This window comes from Eretmochelys imbricata, chromosome 10 (genome assembly GCF_965152235.1).
Source record: "Eretmochelys imbricata isolate rEreImb1 chromosome 10, rEreImb1.hap1, whole genome shotgun sequence".
NCBI lineage: Eukaryota > Metazoa > Chordata > Testudines > Cheloniidae > Eretmochelys > Eretmochelys imbricata.
The window spans coordinates 4711340-4734049 of record NC_135581.1 but is presented as its reverse complement, the minus strand read 5'-3'; the positions used below and the strand labels follow the sequence as shown (position 1 = coordinate 4734049).

Here is a 22710-nt window from a genome sequence, read left to right as displayed (position 1 = left end):
TGAGACCAGAAAAGAATCAAGGGTAGTTGCTTACTAGAATGAATATCATGGTAGTGAGTATAAAGTCACTCCATATTTAACGCAAAGCACCAACACACCTTAAGCAAAACAATGGTCCGCTTGCATTGGAACACATGGTCTCCGGTTTGTTTGATAGAAACATGTACCTCAAACGTGCTGATCTTGCAACATATTTGAAGTTTGCTTATGGGCAATTTGAGAACTGTTCATATTAAACAGGGGAAAGACCTTTTTATTTCATTGGAGCTCACTGTGAATTTCTAATTTCCTACTAAATTTCTTTACGTAGTATGGTCTAAGAATTCTTAGACCGTCACTTGACAATGGATTAAGGGATACTGTCAAGTTTGAAAAATTAAAATACTTCCAGATACTGGACCTGCTACTCTTCTTTGTGGCAGGTTACAGAGCGGTAGCCATGTTAGTCTGTCTCAGCAAAAACACCGAGGCGTCCTGGTGGCACCAGGACTCCTCGTTGTGGGTTTATAATCACATGTTCCTATATTTAAAAATGCTTCTCTTCCCTACCCTGCTGTGTGAGACCCACAGAGTGAAATGAAGGTAACTGACTACAGAGAAAGCTGTGAAGGGCTCACAATGTAGAAATTCTCTTCCAGTGAATCATTTTACATGTTACTTTTAGCAATAATATATATGATTTTAAGCTATTGTCCTTTTAAGTCCTACACAGCAGACCTTACAGTCGCTTTTTGGTTAAACTGTGACCAACAAATTGGTTTCTTTTGATATCTTGTAAGCAGCAAACTACACTCCAATCTAAGCCATGCCTTGACAAGCTGTTAGAAATCCTCATTCAGGGAGTTTAGGCTCTGAGCCTACAAATGCTTTATGCACATGGTTAATTTCATGTATCCAAGCAGTCCCCTTGAAGTCAATGGGAGAACTCAAGTGCTTAAATGTTAAGCATGCACAGCTGGAGGACAGGAGCTTTACATTTTTTTAAAAAGAACAAATGCGAGATGCAACTCAGATTTTGTTCACTTACAATGCTTTGACGAAGCCAGTATCTCTCTTGCATGCCTGGGTTCCTGCCTTTCAAATAAGATTACATGGGCCTAATGCAGAATGGGGAAAATTAGGTAGCCGGAGCAAAAGATGCCATTTCACTTAACTTCTGCTTTGCTAGAAGACGACTGGCCTGTTGGTGGGACTCAATATTTGAAAATCTTAAACTCCACCACATTTCAGATCACTGAAGTATTCATGCAAAAGCTGAGCTCTTTCTATTTTGGAACAGTCTGCTGTGTATCTTAGGTATTTGTTGGTTTTGGTTCTAAACAGAGCATCTGATCAAACTGGAGCAACAGATCTACCTCCATCTGCTCAAAAGCAAAGTTGTGAAAGACAATGGTTGCCTTTTATACCTGTAAAGCAAAGTCTTGTTTTCTCTTGGTACCTCACTTTTTTAAGTCATCAAATGTTTACCAAAAATAAACCATCAGTAACATGCACAACATGTCAAAGTTTAAAAAAAAAAAAATCAAAGCTTTATTTAAAGCTGTCAATACAATCTAGTAGCAAGTACACTCTGCTCATCCGGCAAGACTCTCGCATTGCTTTTCTCTCCTGTTTTGCAAGGAGGGGGCTAGTTTCAGTGAATACCTTCTCATGCATAGTTTTACATATGGTATTGCATTAAACCTGTAGGTTTTAACTGCAGCAAGCCCCATGAATTCTGGTATTAGGTGATGCAATTCTAAGTTTAGTACACAAGTGCTAGGACTTTGAACTAAAGTGCAAAAGACCCAAGTTCAGTTTATTTAAAATGTGCAGTCTTCATTAGGCATATACAAATAAAATGCTAATTAGCTATTGCACTGTAAAATTAACCCCTCAGTAATCTGCATTTTGTTTTGCTACCCCTTTACGAGAACTATATTCTACACATCAGTAAAATAATCTCAAGAGTTGTACATCAGTGGTGGTTAGCATCAAAGTGTTACACCATGGTCAGGTCTACACACAAGTTGTACTGTGCAAACCTAGTATGGAGACAATTATATTGGTTTATTTAAAAAAAAAACGCTCACTGTACATAAAAGAAAAATCAGGTCAACTATAATCCAGTGCTAAGAACTTATCAAGTTTAATCAAAGCTGTGTGAACAGTTTTAGAGTAAGACGTTTTAGGGGGCCCAATCTGCCTTCCTTGGTGTTCTCATTCACCTGTGTGAAGTAGGTGTAAAATCACTGCCCTTTTAACGGAGTAGTGTTTAACCAGCTTTTTCACTTTGGTGTAAACAGTAACTCAAGGTAGTGGAGAATGAGGCCTGCTATTTAATAGTAAAAGCTATGGAATCCTGAAACAGAGCAACTTGCTCCCTAGAACTGCTCCCTCTAATCAAGGCAGGCGGATTTTCACAGCTGTTTACAGAGCTATTCTAGATTTTCTTTCAGAGGAGACAACACTTAATTCTAAATATTGTAATAAACTGCTCCAGTGCCTTGCAAACTTTAAGTACTACACACAGTTTTCAGATTGTTAAACTAAAATTGGAAGGCTGACAAATTTTTTTTAGAAAGCAGATGTTAATTTTTACTTCTATAAAAAAAAATTAACAGTCATACAAACACAAGTCCTTCCCCTTTCCACTCTGCTAAACGTACACATGGGAGGGGAAGAATCTTTCACGTTCTATAGTGGGAGAAAAGCAGCAGAACAGATGCTGCTTACTGACCCAAGGCCCTGATGCTGCAGACATGGATGTGCTTAATTTCATGGGTGTGAGTAATCCCCTCGTCAATTGCATAGAGTTAAATGTGCATAAATCTGCACAGGCTTTTAACTGTGGTTCCTTAATCTGCCTCTGCTGGTAAAGGGAGCATATAAGCATATTTTCAAACTAGGAGCCTAAGGGACGTGATCCATCAGGCCTTCTGCACAAGCAACTCCCAGCAAAGTCTTGCTTTGAAGGACGACAAGCCTGGGCTCCAATTTAAAGCATTTTGCTGGGTTAATCTGTTCAGAAGCCCATGCTATGTCCCTAGGAATTGTTTTTCAAATCCTGCTATCACATTTTGATTTGGGAATATTAAAAAACAGGGTGTGTTTTTTTTTAATGCTGCTTTTGACAAAGATATTCATGATTATTAAGCAAAAAGACAATTCCCCTCCAATTACCCTGCTGCTAGTTTCAGCTTGCTGTGATTAAGCGTGGTAAATTTTTGCCTTACATACTATAATTCTATTACATGAAACCTTTCCAACCTGTCAAGGTTGCAGGGGGCCAGTGTCGGCTCCTTGAAAAGATGCACTGCTTTATATACTCAATATACATGCATCACCAGATCGCACTACAAGGGGCCCATTGACTGCCCGTTTTGATTTTCTGGAGACAGTTAACAACTGAAGACAAGGGGAGTTTGGCACAGAAATCAGCACTTTCAAGTTTCTCAGTTATCATTTGTGAGAGTCACTGTTGACAAGGCCAGCCCTGGCTTCGTGCAAAATAAAACTGTTTTTTCTAATGCTACATTGGTACACAGCATAGTTTCGTTCCATTCAGCGAGCAGCCCCTCCCCCAGTAATTACTAGAAGAATTGGAAGTTTTAGATGTCCCCAAAATATCTTGTTTTGGGGAGCAACAGAACAGCCTTTTAAAAACAGGAATTGTTCTGGGCAGAACTGTTCCACTTTGAACCCTTACGTTCAGATTTCCCCGTTTTCCAGAAGCCCATAGTTTACTTCCAGGTACAAAAACGAACCTGGTTCTTACATCACCCCTTTTAAGAGGCAGGGCTCAGAAAATCAGACCATTCACAGAGGGGTGTAAGGAGAGAGAGGAATTGCTTAGGGTGGTTCAAACACGTACAGCTAGAAGTGAGGGGATCAAAAGGAGAAAAGAAACAAGGCTGAATTACATCCCCAATTCCCAGCTGCGGGGCCCATGCAATAAGGGAAGCTTCAGTGGCCGAATCATTTAAAGCCAGACAGGACAGAGCCCTCCACAGTGTGCTACGGGGAACAATCCTTGCCCAGCGGGGAGACAGGCTGGCCCTCACTGTGGCCTTGGTTGCATTTATATATTGGCACAAAATAAACGATCCGACAAACCCGGCTGCATTTCACTTCTTCTCCAGGAAGGGGCTGAAGAGACCCCACTCGAACGCCAGCATGGCCTGAGGGGTCAGCCTTTCTTTGGGCTTCTTGAAGTTATCCTTCTCTGTGCGGAGAGCTCGCAGCACGTCCACCGGATCCGTCTTGCCCGTGAATTTCTGCACTGATTCTTCCCTGCAAGTTCAAGCGACACCAGTTGTGTGCCCCGTGCGTAGCAGCAAAGGGAATCAAGACTCAAGGCCAGGTTTGGTTTTCTAGGACTCCGGTGGCCATCTGGAGTCTTGTTTTTAGAGACTCCCTTTGGCTTTACACCAGAGTAACAGAGCAGAATCTGGCTGTAGTCTGTCTCCTCCCACCACCCTCACTGGTGGGGAGCAGGCTGGTGGAGGGGTGGAAGCCAATGGGGAGGGTATCTTCTGTCATATCCCTGTAGAAGGCTGGCTAGGAATGAGTTATCCTGGATGGGGAGCTAGGGGGAGATGAGACCCCCCCCCGCCCCATCACCTACCTGATGCTTCTCATACTGGTGGGAAGGCAAAATTTCCCTTCCCCTGTGAGTCACCAAGTGAAAGGTCTGTTGCTGGAAGGCAGGAAAAGCAGCCGCATTCCTCGGCCTGGTGCAGGACGGGGCAATGCTATGGGGCATCTCCGTTCCCGCAGAGCCCGCTGTCCCCTCACACTCAACTGGGCCTGCCAGTGAGGCACTTGGTGCCCAGGGGGCTGCGGGAGGCGCTGAACTCTACTCACGAGACCCGCAGGAAGGGGTTGTAGTGGAACTCCTCCTGCAGAGTGGAGGGCACCGTGGGCAAGTCCTCGTCGTCTCGGAGCTGGGGAGAAACCACAGACTCGTTCAGCATATGGAGACAGTCCCCATCACTGAGCTCATGGAGAATATCAGAGGCAGATGCTTAGAAGCTCCTAGACATGGGGACAAGCACCTTAAACACACAGACCAATTAGAGGGGAAACAAATCTAGCGTTCGCAGAACTCAACGTTCGTTCCAGCCTCCCCCTCCCGCTGGGACTCTCCGCTTCGGAAGGGGAAACACCTACTTTTGCCCAAGCGAGTTTCTTTTTCACAATCTCGTTCTCCGGTTCCACTTTCAAAGCAAACTTGAGGTTCCTCACGGTGTACTCGTGGCCACAGAACACTTTCTGCAAGGCAAACGAGACAGTGCACCTTTACGGTCTGCATGTCGCCCTGGGCTTGGTACCTCCCCACCCAGGATAGCACGTCTTGAGACGGCGTCCCAGCGGCGGAGACCCCAGGTGAGCTCCGGGGGACGAGCGTTCCCGCCTGTGGAGGAGCCTGGATGTGGAACTCCCTCAGCCAGAGCCAGGGGCTGCTGGTCTTCAGAGTGCACCGCAGAGCTCCGCTGCTTAGCCAAGCGGCTGCTTGACCTTGGGCGGAGATTCTGGAGGGCTCTTCTCTCTAGCGGGCTGGGGTGTCCTACCAAGGGAGGATGCATTTAATACACGTGGTTTGCCCACTGCAATTAATCCAGGGGGAAGCAGCTGCCTGGGGAGAGCTCTGGGCCTGATTCCCCATAGTCACAGTGTCTAGGAATGATTTGTGGGGAGCTCTCTGGCCTGTGTCATGCAGGAGGTCAGACTAGATTATCACCAGGGTCCCTCTGACCTAGGAATCCTACTCATGCTGAGGGGACGGTGGGAAGTAGACGCTGGTGGAGCGTTCTGGGCCCAGTCCCCACATTCATGGAGCAGCCACGGCCATTCCAGTCAAAGAGTGGCATTTGGCCAACGTGTCAAATGGCAAGAGGCTGGTGCCAGCCAAAGAGAATCCAGGCAGCGCACGTTGCTCAAGAAGATGGAGAAGCACGTTGGCACCAACGTGCTGCGGGCATAAAGCTCTGCCCGGCCTGCTCCGAGACACAGAGAGGGAGATGAAGGTAAATAGGGGAGAGGGCCCGGACACCCCCTGAAATAGGCGTGACACTCACAGTGTCCTTTGGCAAAGCACCCAGGATTTCAGTCAGGTTCCTGTACATCTGCTCGGCCGTTCCTTCAAAGAACTTCCCACAGCCACCAATGAACAAGGTGTCACCTGGGCGGGGAAACACGTCACCTTACTGCGGGGAGGGCAAGGAGGTTCTGCCTGCAGGGCAGGCGGGAAGCCTGTGGCCAGGGGCTGATGCCTGGGGGAAGCCCACCCTGCTGTTGTATCTGTGCCAATGCTGAACCGGACTTTACTCCCCGGGGTTGGCAGTCAGGCATGTTTTGCTGGTCTAGTGGGCAGGGCACTATTCCTAGCTCTACCACAGGCTTCCTCTGTGCCCTTGGGCAAGTCACTTAGGCATATAAATACTTAAGAGGATCTGGACCTCTGGGCTTCAGTTCCCCATCCACACAATGGGAATAACAGCTCCGCCCTGCGGGTCAGGGGCCAGAGAAGGGCCTAGACAGATATCACTTTAAAGGAAAACAAAGCCCATCTTGCTCAGGCTTACCCTTAAAATGAGGCAGTTCCCATGCAGATCGCAGCTAAAGGAGGACGGAATCTGAATGATTCTAGTCTAATGATCGATCCCCCCACATAGCTCACTCAAAGGGATCTCAATCGGAGACTGTCTGAGACTTTTCAGCTCCGGCTGGCTTCTCAAGAAGGTGCTGAATACCTGAAAAGACGGCTGGAGCATCTGGGGAGTTCTCTTCCCACATGAAATAACACACGTGGCCTGACGTATGGCACGGCGTGAACAGGCACCTCACGTTAATATCCCCGAACTGCAGAGACAAAGGGGCAATCCGGGTTGGTATTATCACCACACGTAGGGACCCTAGTCAAGGACCGGGACCGCACTGCTCTAGGCGCTGCATAAACACAGAACAAAGAGATGGTCCCTGCCCCAGAGAGCTTCCAAACCAAGCAATACGGACTTCCCTTCTTCACGACAGGATGCTACAGCAGATCAGCTTACTTCCATCCCAGCTGAGATCTGCTAGCCGACATTTTTCAGAAGTCACCTGCTTACTCTTCGGTACAACTGAAATCACCAGAAAGGCCTGGCTTTGCAACCATTTTAGAAGCAACGCCTCACCGTGGAGAAGAGAGGTATCTTCTTGTTTGGAACAAAGGTGAGTGACTTGGCACATCAGCGTGACGATGACCCCTCCCCAGGAACGTCAGAAGCTTCCTAAAAGCGCGGCAGGTCACCAATGGCCCTAACCATGGCCCCACTCCCATGCTACCCTTTACCCCCCCAAGGCCCTGCCCACATGCCACCCCTCAGGCCCCACCCCCCACTCACTCCTCTCCATCCCTGCCCTGTCACTTGCCCTTACTACCGATACAAAGTGGGAGGCCATGGCCCCGGCCCCCCTATGTTCTGGCAGCCCTGCCCCTCCCTTACCTCAATAACTAGATGACTCAAGATGGAAATGGGGCAACCAAAAGATAAAATTCTCAAAGACAGACATGCAAGAATATTTTCCATGTTCTCCACCTGCTAATGCCAAAGACGATGCAGGACAACAAGTGACAATTATGCTTAGTATTTATAAGGCATTTTTCCCTCTTCCTGGCATTTCACCAACAGGACAAATAGCAAATTAAGATTCACAACAGGCAGATGTTATCCCTGTATTACGCGTGGGGAAATTTAGATTGGGGATTGGCAGTTTCTGGCTCACAGGCCTGTGCTCACATCCACCCCAGAGTATATAAAGCCGGCTATGAAGTTCGTCCACAGGATCTATTTGAACAAAGACGGGCTGCAAAATTTCTGGCACTGTGTTGACTGGCAGTGTTCAGATCTAGGATTTGGTTCGATGCATTCTAAAGAAAAGGGTCATTTGTAAAATTCAGATGCACATTTGGATTTCAAAGAGTCCCCGAGCAGAGGCGATCTATCACATGTGGATTTATAACCTTGGGAAAATGCTACCATCTACTGGCTATTTGTTCCACATGAGAATCTGCCACAGAGAAACCTGGCAGCAGTAAACCAGGGAAGGTTATTGACGCTGGATCCTAGCACCGACCCCCGCGCGGCGATCCCATAGATTCCCACACACGCTAGAGCAGAGACAGACCGAAATGAATTAGTAGTTGGAGCAACTGACAGGCAGCAGCTTTCTCACGCTTCCCCCCTCTCCCCTGGTCACAGCAGTGGGTTACACAGCAGGAAAAACCAAAGACAGTAAGAGTGTGTGTAGTGGGAGCATGGACCGAATCCTTCCCTTGGTTACGCCCCTACAATCTCATGCACATTCATCCCCGGGCAAGCAAAGGACTCTCTCGCTCTGGTCCCCGTTCTCACATTGACTCCCTGTGGGTCTTTGGGCACATCACTTCCCAGCTCTGTCCTTCGCCATCACCCTCAGTAAAACAGGGATCCTGACACCGACCTCCCTGCCGGGGCTCAGGAGGTGTCATTCAATCGTGTGTAAAGAGCTTTGAGATCCTGAGGGGGGCGCTAAGTGAGACAAGAGGAACAACAATGTTAATAATAAACCTCCAGTCTCGTACCTTTAACTCCTCGTTGTGAGTCACCTTGTGTGTCAAGGCTCCAATCCGCTCATCTGCTCCATACACCTGCAGCTCTGGATACACCTTGGCCAGTTCTTCATTTCCTCGGGCGTGGTCCCTTCACAGACAGGGAGTGAGATTAGCGTCTCCAAGATACACTTGGCATTTACTGATACCCCAGAGGAAGGGGGAGGGCTAAAACGAGTCTCAGGCTCCTGCATCAATGTAACCCTAGTGTTACAGTACTGCGGGGACAGCCCTGGTGTGTGCTGTGACACGAAAAATACCACAACTCAAGATTTCAGAGCATGAAAAAGGGCCACCTGACATTCTGGAACAGGACACAATTTATCCATATGTGAGCACAGCAGCCCAATAGACCTGTTCTGCATTCAGGACCCAATCCTGGGGAGCACGGAGAGCACTCTGCTTCCACCTCACAGGATCGGGTCCCTTGATATCTCTCAGATCACAGAGTGTTGCTGTCATGTCATGAGCAGGGATTTCTGCATAGATCTCCCCCCAAGCCTCATGCACTCTGATGAGAGCATACTATGAACATAAGAACGGCCATACTGGCTCAGACCAAAGGTCCATCTATCTAGCCCAGTGTCTCGTCTCCCGACATTGGCCAATGCCTGGTGCTTCAGAGGGAATGAACAGAACAGGGCAATTATCAAATGATCCATCCCATTGTCCAGTCCTAGCTTTTGGCAGTTAAGAGGTTTAGGGCACCCGGAGCATGGGGTTGTGTCCCTGGCCATCTTGGCTAATAGCCATTGACAGACCTATCCCTCACAATACAGGTTGACTGTGTGTTGTGTAAAGAAGTACTTCACCGAGTGTGTTTTAAACCTGCTGCCTGTTAACTTCATCGGGTGACCTCTAGTCCTTGTGTTACGCAAAGGGGTAAATAACACGTCCTTAGTCACTTTCTCCCATCATTCACGATTTTATAGACCTCTAGCATATCCCCCCCTTAGGCATCTCTTTTCTAAGATGAACAGTTCCAGGCTTTTTAATCTCTCCTTCTATGGAAGCTGTTCCATCCCCCTAATCGTATTTCTTGCCCTTCTCTGCACCTTTTCCATTTCTAACATACAGTACTGTACCCCTTTCCTCTCCACAGCACTTACCAATGGTGATGGGTGGTAAGAATTGCTTTAAGTGCAACGCCTTCTTTTCTGACAATTTCTAGTAACTAAAATGGGGGGGAAAAAGAGTCATGTCAAAGAGCATAGATTTTAATAAGATCCTGTGTCGGCAAGTTAATCATTAAAGACCCTAAAGACAATCTTGAAAGCCTTGCTGCTTCCTGAAACACGACTCTGCAAAACTAGCATCCTGCAGGGTCTCCCAGTGACTTCAGATTATGTGTGAACAGATCACATTTGAGGAGGCAGTGATTCTAACTACCAGCCCTGCAAATTCACCCTGCGATCAGCATAATACTTGGCGCTGGAAAGGCGGCGTAAAAAACAGCTGGCACACAAAAAGCCACAGGTACAAGAAACAAGGCGCAGCCTCTTGGGATGGTTTTTCATGCAACATAGTATTAAATGTTGTCAAATGCGATTTCATTTATAAATCAGAACCCAGCATCAGTGAGAGAGTTAAGTGATGGATATTTTTGTTAGAAGAAAGAGGTAACCAGAACAGTGGGTCTCTGCCTGGCAGTTTGAACGTGAGCAAATAATACTACACACAGCTCCTGACCGCCCCTCTCCTGGGAATCAAAAGAAGTGCTTAGTACATCATGTATCTTCCTAACACTGTGAGCTTCCATAAACTCTTTCAAGATGTCTTATCGCAAATGTCACAAACTCAGCCCATTTCTGGTAGGATCTTTAAGCATGATGCCTTCGGGAGCTCCCTAGAACACTGGGGGAATCCACTCTGTGATCACAGACAGATCAGATCGGGGTAACTCACACTACACCACTGGAAATCCAACTGCAAATACGCCCCTAATTCGAATCCCCCGCCCAAATATTCGCAGCATTGATATTGACAGGGATTCCTACCAATCGGGAGATTGTGATATTGGCTTCCACTTGTGCAACAGCGCTTTTTGGCCCAATTTGCATAAGCGTGTGCACAAAACTGTATGCATGTCATTTGCACATGCAATCACCACAACTGCACATGCAGTCACAGCACCTCCAGGTACAAATTATGTGCATGCCTTTCACATCTTTTCACATCAATATGAAAGTCTGGCCTTGGGTATTTGCGTCATTTTGGTCTGATTAAGGGTCAAACTGTGATCAGAAATGATACTGGGCACAAGAAGGGTGCAAAGGGCAACCCACCTGCAGGAGAGAAAGGGCTGCCCAGAGGCAGCCATGCTATCAGCATGACCACTCCCAAGGGGACGAGAAGGTGAAGCATAGCCCCACTGTCTCCCACCCCAGCCGGCCAGCCCTGGAGAGGAATGCACCCTGCACCCTTTTTAGGGATATAGCAGCAGCCATACTCCCCCATGCTCCTGGAGGCATCATGCTTCCAGAGCCTATCGGAAATGGAGACAGATCCTCTCTCCCCGACGGGCCCCCTGCCCAGCCAGTGACTGTATTTGATGGCCAGGTTGGCAGTGGATGAATTCTGTCAGGTACAAGCTGTGTTGCTATGAGAGATGCTTTTTCCATGCTGCTAAGCCCAGTAGCTCCAACCTGCTGCATCATGATTGGCTCAGCTGCCAGTCTCAAGGCCAGCTAAAGCAGGGAGAGTTGAGCGCAAGACTAAACACCTAGCCTCATAACAAAAAACCCCAAAATTCTTCACTGGTTATAGAAACAGAGCCAGGCTGCCATTCTGGTGAAAAGGAACACTACCAACCCCCTGTGCTGCATGAAGCCTCCTGGTGGAAGGCAGTCTCTGGAAGCCAGGGCCCCAGGAAGTTTGATGCTGTTAGCAAGAAAAGACTTCAGAGTTGGCTAGTGGAATGCAATCGCACAGATCATGAGGGAGATGGACAACTATAGACTTGAAATCCTGGACATCGGTGAGAGGGGAGTGTTAGGTGTGGATAAGAAGTACTTCGAGCAAGAGGACACCACCACACAGGGAGCAGCGCCCCATACAACAGATTCTGTGGGGGAAAAAATCATTCATCAACTGCAATCAATGAACCAATGCAACGGAGATGCCGAACTCCAAACCAGAGGCCTAAAGATGTCAATCAGTGCTCTGCTCCAACAGAGGAGCACAGCGATGACGACAAGGAGGACTTCTACAATTGCCTCTGAAGTGTGATTGACAGACTACCTAAACGCGACTTACTCCTTGTCTTGGGCAACTTTAATGCTGGAGTAGAATGTGATAACCAAGGAATGGAAAGAGCAACAGGGAAGCATGAGCTGGGAACCATCACCCAAAATGGCAAGAGACTCATTGAATTGTGTTTGGTCACCAACCTAGTTCTTGCAAGTAGCCTGGTCCCTCACAAAGACACGTGGAATTTGTCAGATGGCAAAACAAAAAATCAGATCGACCACAACTGCATTCGCCGAAGATGCAGGTAATCTGTCCAAGATCTAAGGGAATACTGAGCAGCAGATGTTCACAGCAACCACAATCTTTGCATTGCTAAACCGAAATTAAAACAAGAGGAAGATCAACTTTAAACAGAAAGTGGTAAAGAAAATCGACAGTACAAAACTGAAACCAGAGAGTCCTGTGAGAAATTCCAGCGTGAACTAAGGAACAGATTGCAGGCACTGACAGAGGCAGAGAAAGGTGACACAGAATGGGCCTGAAGAAAAAGGGCAGCACTCAGAGACAATGTGAATCAAGCTGTACCAGTCACAGTCGAATATCAACACAGACAGAGCAAGAACTGGATAGGCCAAGAGACGTGGCGTCTCAGCAAGGAAAGAAAAATTACCAAAGGAAAACTCCTGAATTCTAAGACCAACAAACTATTGGAAAATGTACAGGAGGAGTACAAGAAAGCAGACAAAGCAGTGAAAAGCAGCTCAATGAAAGATAAACGGAGATATGTTGAAGACTGAGCAGCAGAAGCTGCTGCTAGCATAGGAAACCACAGAGCCACTTACCAAGTGACTAAAACCCTGTGTGGAAATTTCAAAACAGGACATGGGCCAATAAAAAGCAAAGAGAGAAGAAAGAAAGCTCACAACTGAGGTAGAACTAAAAAGCAGATAGGCAAAGCATTTCAAAGAAATCCTCAATAGACCCAGCTCCACTTCAGCATCTGATGTTGGTGAAATACATGGACCTGATCAACTTGACTAACATCGGTCACTAGAGAAATATCAGAAGTGAAGGCTGCAATCAAAAAGCTGAAAAGTAACAAAGCAGCAAGAGATGATCCAATTCCAGCAGAAATGCTAAATGTGGTTGATACCATAATCTTAACGAAACGGACAGAGCTGTTCAACCAAGTTCAGGGAAAAAAGACCCCTCCTGACCAGTGGAAACATGGAATCATTGTCAGAATACCCAAAAAGGGTTGATCTTACTGATTGTAGCAACTGGAGAGGAGTTGTAGGGAAAGCCTTCTGACGTGATACTACACAGGATGAAAGGCAGTTGATACAAAGATTAGGGAAGGCCAGGCTGGATTCAAGCCCAAGAGATCCTGTGTGGATCAGATGTTCACACTAAGGTCCATCATAGAAGAATGTGTAGAATGGCAATCTCCCCTCTTGGTCAATTGCATTGATTTTTCAAAAGCCTGCACAAGACCGTGGAATATTCCTCAGTCCTACAGCATCCCAGCTGAAGTTATCAAGATCATCAAGGAAGTTCTGTGTAAGGGTGAACACCCAGAAAACAGAGCGCTTTAATATGGACACTGGTGTGAAACAGGGCTGCATTTTATCTCCACTGTTCTTTAGCACTGCCATAGACTGGATAACGAAGAAGTGTATTAGCAACACAAACATCAGTATAGGATGGGTAGATGGCAAATGCCTAGAAGACCCAGGCTTTGCTGATGATATTGCGCTACTAAGTGACACCCTGGAAAAGTTACAAAGAAAGACAGACAACCCAGCAACAACAGCATGCCAAGTAGGGCTCAAAATTAGTTATGCTAAAACAAACATCCTTGAAACCAAGACGTCAAGCAGTAACATCACATTAGAAGGCAAAAATATCAAGAAAGAACAACAGTTCACCTACCTGGGCAGCACCATTTTAGCCAACGGAGACCCCAAGAAAGAAGTGACACCAAGGGATAGGAAAGGCATCCACAGCATTTACAAAACTCATCAACGTATGGAATCAAGGCTACACAGCACCAGAACAAAACTGAGAATTTTCAATTCAGACGCAATCTCGGTGCTAAGATATGGCTGCAAGAACCGGAGATCTACTAAAAAGTCAGACAGAAAATGAGACACCATTGAAAATAAGTGCCTATGAAAGATTCTGGGCACTGGCTGGAGAGAGCATCACCAATGAAGAGATCTGAGAATTCACCAACCCACAGCTCGTTTCTGCCATACATAGGGCATGTACTTCGGATGACGATGCACACGGCTACCTGCATGTAGCAGTCCAGTGGAAACGAACTCGTGGGAGGAAACAAGGACGCCCAAGAGAAACCTTAAGAACCCCCATTACCAGGGAGGGCACAACTGTCTATCTCAACACCATAGAGCAAATGGAAGCAGTAGCAAATGACAGAGAGGAATGGAGAAGACTGGTTTCCACCCTGTGTGCTCACACGGGATGTAATAATGTCCTAATAAAGCCCAGGGCTTTAGAGGCGGTTTTTTTTAATCGACATAAAATACAGTTTTAGTACCATATTCTTAAGGCTGCTCCAGATCAGGCCTTAAGCTATTAATTAATTGTTTGAATCAGCAAAGCAACAGTCACTAACAGTCAGATTTCCCTTGGTACTTACAGTATTTATCCCTTTAGTGTAAGGAACGCAGCACACAATGTGGAGATATATCAGAGACTCAGACTCTCCAATGAACTCGGCCTGGGTGGAACTCTGTACTACTGGGGTTCTGCACTGGAACAAGGATCAGCCCACCTGGAGCTCAATGCAGGATGGAGGCTTCTGTTATCAGAGGGTACATCTGCACGGCTATAAAAGACCCGTGGCACAGCTGCCCTGACTCAGCTGACTTGGGCTAGCAGGGCTCTGGCTGCGGGGCTAAAGAGGGCAATGTAGATGTCCAGACGTGGCTTGGAGCCCAGGCTCGGAGACCCCACAAAGGGGGAGGGTCCCAGAGCCCGGGCTCCAGCCTGAGCCCAAACACCTACATTGCAATTTTAGTTCCACAGGCCAATTGACCCAGGCTCTGACACTTGGTGCCATAGGTTTTTTATTGCCATGTCGATGTACCCTAAGACAACAGGCAAGTGCTTAAGAATGGATCCCCATCATTTCCATCTCACCATTAATGCTGCTTGTTTGTTTTTGTGCCTCAAAAGCTCAAAAATCACAAGTCAGGCCTCTAAAATCAGGAGGTTATTTTTAAAAACTCTGATCATGTTTAAGCCAATTAAATAATTTTAATAAAATAATTAACAAACAAATAATAATTTAAAAACTAATTTGGGTTTTGTCTCTTTGCCTTCTGGTTTGTGAGACTTGAGGATCAGATTTTCAGGCTCTTCCCCAAACCATGAAGAGGACTAGAAACTTTCATTTAAAAAACAATTAAGCTGGGATTCTCACAGAATGATAGGACTTTAGCAGCATCACTCCAAAAACCTAGTATTGCCAGGCCCATGATAAAAATCACCAGAGTTGGCAACACTGCATTTTGGATAATGAAACAACCCAGGCCAGTTTCACCTTTGTTTCTAGTCAGTTTCATTTTCCATCCTCTCCACTAGCACAAGACAGTTCTTGTGTTTGGGTGTCCAGCACTGCAGGGCAAAGTGTGAATCAAGAAAAACAAAACAAAAACATTTTTACTTCAATTTTAAAAAAAACGTTTAAGGCTCTTCTGTTTGTTTTAGGCTGTATAACATCTTTTTTGACCTTTCCCCCTAAAACAATATACATTTTGGGCCTAAGCCATAGTCAAGTGTCATTTTACAACACACAGTTGCAATCCCAGGGTCCATCCTACAGACCCACACTGAGTAACTTTTAAATCCTGCAAACAAACAGAGAAGCATTTACAAGATTGGGCCTCATTTGTACAGCACCTGGCACAACAGGACCCATTGGGACTGGGAACTTCAGGCACCATCACAATACACAGGTTTAATAAATACAATGGCTTCTTGTTTTTCCTGATTGTAACTTTTCACTGAGCTCAGACCTGCTGCAGGCATCCACCCTGGACTAACTAACCCCATAGCCCTTATTTGATAGGTCCCTATGTGCTCTTAGTGGAAGCCAAGCTAACCCAATGCTCTAGATTCCTTCCTTTGGTGTCTACAAACAAGCCAGCCTGCTCTGAACAAACGTCCTGAACCAGGACCAGATGTCCCTCAACTTCAAGGCTTTAAGTAGCAAAATTCCTAGTTACCCTCTTGGGAACAGCCGCATCCACTACAACAGCTTCCTTGGTATTTTCCTCAATGACCAAGTACATGTAGTTATCTTCCAAGACTGAAATTACTTTGACCTTCATAGTCCCAGGGTTGTGAAGCTCCACCTGAGCTGTAAGGGCAATTCCATTATTTTAGAACTATCCCACACAAATCACAAAAATTACAAGAAATAATCTTCCCAGAACACACTGTGGGGGAATTAAAGAGACACACGGAAGCCCCCAGCCCAGGCGCAAAGCATCCTCCAGCCCCGGGTGAACCCCCCGCACCCAGGTGCCCATCACCCCCCTCCAATTTGGAAAAAGCCCACACGCGGTGTGAAAATCCCCGCACGCCGATCACCTCCTCCACCCCGGTGCAAATTAATCAGCTGTCTGCTAGTGTCACCCCCCCCATGCCCTCGTGCACCCCTTTCACACGCGTGTGCAACAACCCCCGTGCACACCCAGCCCGGCTCGCGGGTGATCGCGGCAGCCCCGGGGTTCGGTACCTGCTCGGGGCGGGGAGCTCCCTTCCGCGGGGACCGGGCAGGCTGCGGGGACCGGGAGGCCCCGGCCGGCGGATCGGAGCGTAGCCCTGTCACTGTGCGCCAGGGCCCGCCCCCAGGGCCCGGAGCCAGCCGCCTCCATCGCCGGGGCCCGCCTCCCGGCTCTCCCCAGCAGCTGCGCTCAGCCGCCGCCCGTTCTCCTGCGCTGCCCCGGGACAATCTGCGCGACCCCAGCAGCGGCTGCCCGCTTCTGGGGCTGCGACATTGCAGGGGTCGTGCAAGGCCAGCTGCTGCGGGGGGAGGGGGGGCGCAATCCCCCCCGCTTAACCCTCCTCTTCCTCTCTCGACCCCCCCCTCCCCGTCCCCTGCCCAGCAGCCCAAAACACCTGGCCCAGGAGGAGCCCCCCCCCCCCATTCCTCTCCTTACCTTCCCCCTCCCTGGTGGCAAGTCTTGCCCTCAGGTGACAGGTGTGTCCCACCAGCACCCAGGGGAGCCACTGTAGTTTCAGTAGCCAGCAGGCGAGGGCCCGCTGGCAAGCCTGTGTCCGCGTGCCTGCTTAAAAGCCATGGCCTGGGGGGGGGCCACATGGCACTGCAGCCTATGCTGTCGTGGTAAGGTCAAGGGGAAAAGCTCTTTGACCTCAGCCTGGGCAGACGGGTGGCCGATTCTTCCAGGCCTCACCTGTCAGGACAGCTGTGTCATCTCGCCTCATCATTCCCTCCCGGCAGTACCCATCCGTAAAAGGCAGAAATGTTAAATCCTCCACCATGTACCTGAGCCCCTTAGCCCAATCCCTTCCCGCTACACTGGGAGGGCCTAGCAGTGGGCAGCGAAGAAATTGTGTGGGAGGAGGAGAGGGAAGGTCCTAAATTATTTCCAGTCTACTGTGGGCTGTAGGAGAAGAAGAAACCTCAGCCTTCTCCCCTTGAAATTCTGGATCTTTTACAAACTTATTCCCCCTCCTGCCCCTGCCCGCTACTTATCAACATAACCAGCATGAAGCAGCAACGGGGGTCCTGGCACCTTGCCGAAGCACACGCAAAGGTTTTCTATTTCTTTGCACCTGGAAAGGGCTTTCAATTCCAGGCTCGCAACGTGGTATACAGCCCTATTTTACACTTGGGGAAACTGAGGCAGGAGCTGAGTGCACAGGCTGTCTTTTTACTTCACGTTTGTACAGCAGGGCCAAGCCAAGAACTCAGATCTCCTGAGGCCAGGGCGGTATTAAGGTATAAGATAACGAAGCTACCATTTAGGGCCTTGTAATATGAGGGGCCTCTAAAAAAGAAAAAACTGACTCCATGTCAAATTTTAGCAAAATCAGCTGATAAGTAAGGGAGATATGGAGAAAAAGAAAAGATTCACTCTAAATACAGACATTTTCGTTCAAATATGACAAAAATATACACATCTGGTTATACAAATACCCTTACCCTTCACTAATTGTTCATTATTGACAGGGGAGAGGCCAGGTCTGAGAAAAAAAAAATGATAAAAGCACTTGTAAAATTAGTATTTCTATGAGTAAGTCTGCTATCAGTCTCCTAAGGCAGCATTTTGTTGGCCAGTTGCTACTGGTAAAATTCTGACCATGCCTTCATAATTTATTTAAACAAATAAATAATCGCACTGCCGATAAAATCGGGAAAATGATGAGTTCGGAGACAGTGGTATCGTGAAGCCATCCTGCCAACCTCATACTCCTGTTCTTTCTTCTTTTGATCCATACATACGTACACTTGTGTATTTTAGTGCATACGTGGCTTTCTGCTTCATGCACTATCCATGCTTCACGTGATTGAGTTTGTGGGTGATCGTCTTATGGTCTTGGATCGAGTGGATCTTGAGGAGGATAAATTTGTGTTCGCTTCCCTCTGTCAGTTTCGGGAACTTTCACAGTAAATATCAGAGAATGCTGACCAAAGGATACAAAGAGGGTTTTGAGAGACATGAAGGGAGATATACATATATATAAAAATATTCTGAGTACTTGATGAGCAAGTTATTTCAGACTATGTGCATATAGAAAAGGAGGACTTGTGGCACCTTAGAGACTAAAATTTATTTGAGCATAAGCTTTTGTGAGCTACAGCCCACTTCATCGCATGCATTCAGTGGAAAATACAGTGGGAAGATTTATATGATTTATAGGCTATTAAGGCCTATAATATTCATTATATTTGCCTGAATATAGGCTAGTTTTTCTCACTTTCTCAATGCCTGCCTGGAGATTACCAGTCTTTTCTCTGGTAAATTCTCTCTCTCTCTTTCGCGCATATAGCTTGTTGTTCCTCTGTGTGTCCGAGGTGTTTACTCGAGATTGATTAGTGGTCCTGGGGGAGACAGAGGATAGAGAAGTGAACACGAAGAGAGATGTCTGCCTAGATTTTCTGCTCGGGGGGTTTGGCGCATGCAAGATACTATTTTATTATAGGTAGTATGCTCTGTACAAATTCTTATATAAACTTATAACTCACACATCATATGCACAATACATTGTATTTTTATAGTATGGCAAAAGAAAAATCCCAACAATTCATTGTTTCATAGCAAAAATTAAATCTGAATGAACATTTGTAAATATATTTTACATATAGTCTGGATAATCTTTGTATTTCCCTAACAAAAGTAATCAAACGCTTTTCATATGAAAAGAATAATTTTCCTTATTCATGGTGTAAACAAAATTATATATCCTCTCTTGTTTTCCTGTGAGAACATAGACAAAATAGCACTAACTTTCACAAAAATAGCCTGGTAAAACAACACAGGCTTTTGGCGTATAATTTTTTGTTGTATAGATATATAAATCTCAATATTTATAATATAAAATTCATTTTTTTACTGCTTTCAATAAATATTCTCTGCTACCAATTTTAGTACCAATATTAGGTAATTCAGCACAACCTTCTATAGAAACAAAACAAATCTATTTATTGAAAAAACACAATGCACATGCAATTTTCTGATGGTTTGCTTATTACCTGGGTGTAATTCATATCAATATAACTAACAGTTGAGCTTTAAGCTTGTGGGTTATCCGCATCCGATATCCTCTAAGAGTCTCATTGCGTATTCAGGCCAGGAATACCACTATTTAGATGCCCCAACAGAGAAGAAAAAAATTTCTGAGAAGTCTTCTAATAAATTGTATTATTTAAGTCTACCCTACTTACATATGCAATTAGTTCAAAGAATTAGTCTAAAATGTATTTCTGTCATGATGTCATCGTTAGAGAGGTTTCAGAGTAGCAGTCGTGTTAGTCTGTATCCGCAAAAAGAAAAGGAGTACTTTTGGCATCTTAGAGACTAACCAATTTATTTGAGCATAAGCTTTCGTTATGCTCAGATAAATTTGTTAGCCTCTAGGGTGCCACAAGTACTCCTTATCCACAGACATCAAGGTCAGAAGGGACCATTATGATCATCTAGTCCAACCTCCTGCCCAACGCAGGCCACAGAATCTCACCCACCCACTCCTGCGAAAAACCTCTCACCTATGTCTGAGCTATTGAAGTCCTCAAATCGTGGTTTAAAGACTTCAAGGTGCAGAGAATCCTCCAGCAAGTGACCCATGCCCCATGCTACAGAGGAAGGCGAAAAACCTCCGGGGCCTCTTCCAATCCTCCCTGGAGGAAAATTCCTTCCCGACCCCAAATATGGCAATCAGCTAAACCCTGAGCATGTGGGCAAGATGCACCAGCCAGATACCCAGGAAAGAATCCTCTATAGTAACTCAGATCCCACCCCATCTAACATCCCATCACAGGCCTAATTATCAAAATCATGTTATACCATCATACCATCTCCTCTATAAACTTATCAAGTCTAATCTTAAAGCCAGATATGTCTTTTGCCCCCACTGCTTCCCATGGAAGGCTATTCCAAAACTTCACTCCTCTGATGGTTAGAAACCTTTGTCTAATTTCAAGTCTAAACTTCCCGATGACCAGCTTATATCCATTAGTTCTTGTGTCCACATTGGTACTGAGCTTAAATAATTCCTCTCCCTCTCTGGTATTTATCCCTCTGATATATTTATAGAGAGCAATCGTATCTCCCTTCAACCTTCTTTTAGTTAGGCTAAACAAGCCAAGCTCCTTGAGTCTCCTTTCATAAGACAGGTTTTCCATTCCTCGGATCATCCTAGCAGCCCTTCTGTGTACCTGTTCCAGTTTGAATTCATCCTTCTTAAACAAGGGAGACCAGAACTGCACACAGTATTCCAGGTGCGGCCTCACCAGTGCCTTGTATAACGGTACTAAAACCTCCTTATCTCTACTGGAAATACCTCACCTGACCTCCCAAGACCGCATTAGCTTTCTTCACAGCCACATCACATTGGCAGCTCATAGTCATCCTATGATCAACCAATACTCCAAGGTCCTTCTCCTCCTCCGTTACTTCTAATCAATGCGTCCCCAGCTTATAACTAAAATTCTTGTTATTAATCCCTAAATGCATGACCTTACATTTCTCATATTAAAATTTCATCCTATTACTATTACTCCAGTTTACAAGGTCATCCAAATCTTCCAAATCTTATCGTTAGAGTGTGTTGCTGAAAATGAAGATTATTCTATTTTTACAACTTTGCCTTTATATTTATGCAAATATAAAGCTTTTGTGTTTATATATTCAACATCCTTTCTGTGAAAATAATAAAAAAAAATTTTAATGGTATGGGGCCACTTACACTTGACATCATTTATGGCCTCAGAATGTCATAATCCGGCCCTGCCTGAGGCCCAGTAAAGCAGCTGTCATGTAACAATCATAGTACTTTAAAGAGGTTGTTTCTTTTCATTAGATTTTTAAAAATTGCTTCCTTTGCTACTATAAACAAACTGAGGGCTGATTATGAATTTTAAGTTCATACTCACATCTCTGGGTCTTTCTGTTTATTATAGCAGGGAACTGAATTCTTCTTGGACTTTTTGATGTCCTGATTGTGTATTAACCTCACGTCTGGGAAATAGCAAATAAAGGATAAGTCATATTGTGTGAGGGAGAGGGTAGATGCCAGCACTCCCAAATTCTAATCTCTCTTGTGCCAATGATTTACTGTGTGATTGTAGACAGGTCACCAGCTGTTCTGGACCCCATGCAGTCCTTATAAGCGGGTGGAGTCTCCTTTGGGTGCAGTGGAGATCTGACGCTTCTCCCAGGGCTGAATTTAAACGTCTGTGCCTCCATTTCCCCCCGAGGACACTGCAGACAACAGCAAACTGCTCCCTGCAAGGATGTTATGAAGTTTAATTTGTAAGTGGCGAGCCAGGGCAGACCCGTGGAAAGAACGTTTGACTAAGTGCATCTGCTGCATTGCCAACCCCAAGGGTTCAAAAATCATGAGACAACCCCCCCACCTAATCATGCAGTCTTTTGTTTATTGAATCCCCCTCATGTCTGTTTAGTGTGGCAATTTTTCCAACAGTATTGAATAAGGTGGTCTGGATCTTGCTTGCTAGCTGATGGGGCAGAACTTCCAGCTTCTCTCCAGCCCCCAAACTTGTAATTAATTGTGTGTTCTTCCCCCCAGCAGAGAAATTAATTATGCCCTCTCCACCCCCAAATTGGTTCCCTCCCCACCACAACAGTCCTCCATGTTAAAGAGAGACAGACTCTTCCTCTAACAGAAATGCCAAACCAAAGGCTCAAAGGGCATAGTGTGTTTCAGGTCTGTCTTTGGATTTCCATTTTAAAGGAACATTTTTAAATACAATCCAGACCTACTTTTGAAAGTGTTACCCAGGCCCCACTGACTTTCCATGAAACTTAAGTACTTTTGAACATTTTACTCCTTAACCATTAGTAACAAGTAAAATACATTTACATTCTTTCCCTTTAGATTACTGCCCTGATTTATGCTCTGTTTACATGTCTTTCCACTTTGCAGTAATAACGTTCAAACTGTTTTTCTTTTCTAATTGAAACTGTACAGGTTTTAGAGACAGTTGGGAAATCTGTGTTTCAGAAACTGCAGTATTTGGACATTTATATTTCACTTTTTAGAGTGTGTAAAAAACCCACCCACCCCTAAATTTAAGTCATGTCCCTTTAAAATACTTTCATCATGTGACTGCACTGGCTGGCAAGCAAAAAATTAACTCGAATTCAAGAGGAGACAAAGTCCACCATGCC

At 45.8% G+C, this 22710-nt stretch overlaps 1 protein-coding gene across 1 annotated transcript; it reads right to left on the bottom strand.

Moving 5' to 3' along the window:
• Positions 1-1500: 1500 nt before the first annotated feature.
• LOC144271228 (hydroxyacylglutathione hydrolase-like protein) lies at positions 1501-16667 on the bottom strand. The gene is made up of 9 exons (XM_077828433.1): positions 16572-16667; positions 16057-16190; positions 9724-9788; positions 8588-8705; positions 6735-6843; positions 6060-6163; positions 5152-5253; positions 4846-4925; positions 1501-4272 (listed from the first exon to the last, which is right to left on the bottom strand). The coding sequence occupies exons 2-9, from the start codon at positions 16159-16161 to the stop codon at positions 4107-4109; spliced, it is 849 nt and encodes a 282-aa protein (XP_077684559.1). The 5' UTR covers positions 16162-16190; positions 16572-16667; the 3' UTR covers positions 1501-4106.
• Between the last annotated feature and the right edge of the window lie 6043 nt (positions 16668-22710).

Coding starts and splice junctions, on each gene's coding strand:
- LOC144271228 (XM_077828433.1), bottom strand. CDS start 16,161: ATGAAGGTCAAAGTAATTTCAGTCTTGGAAGATAACTACATGTACTTG. Junction 9,789..16,056: donor ATGCGGCTGTTCCCAAGAGG/GTAACTAGGAAT, acceptor CCCCCATTTTAG/TTACTAGAAATTGTCAGAAA. Junction 6,164..6,734: donor TGCTCCAGCCGTCTTTTCAG/GTATTCAGCACC, acceptor TTCCCCGCCCAG/GTGACACCTTGTTCATTGGT.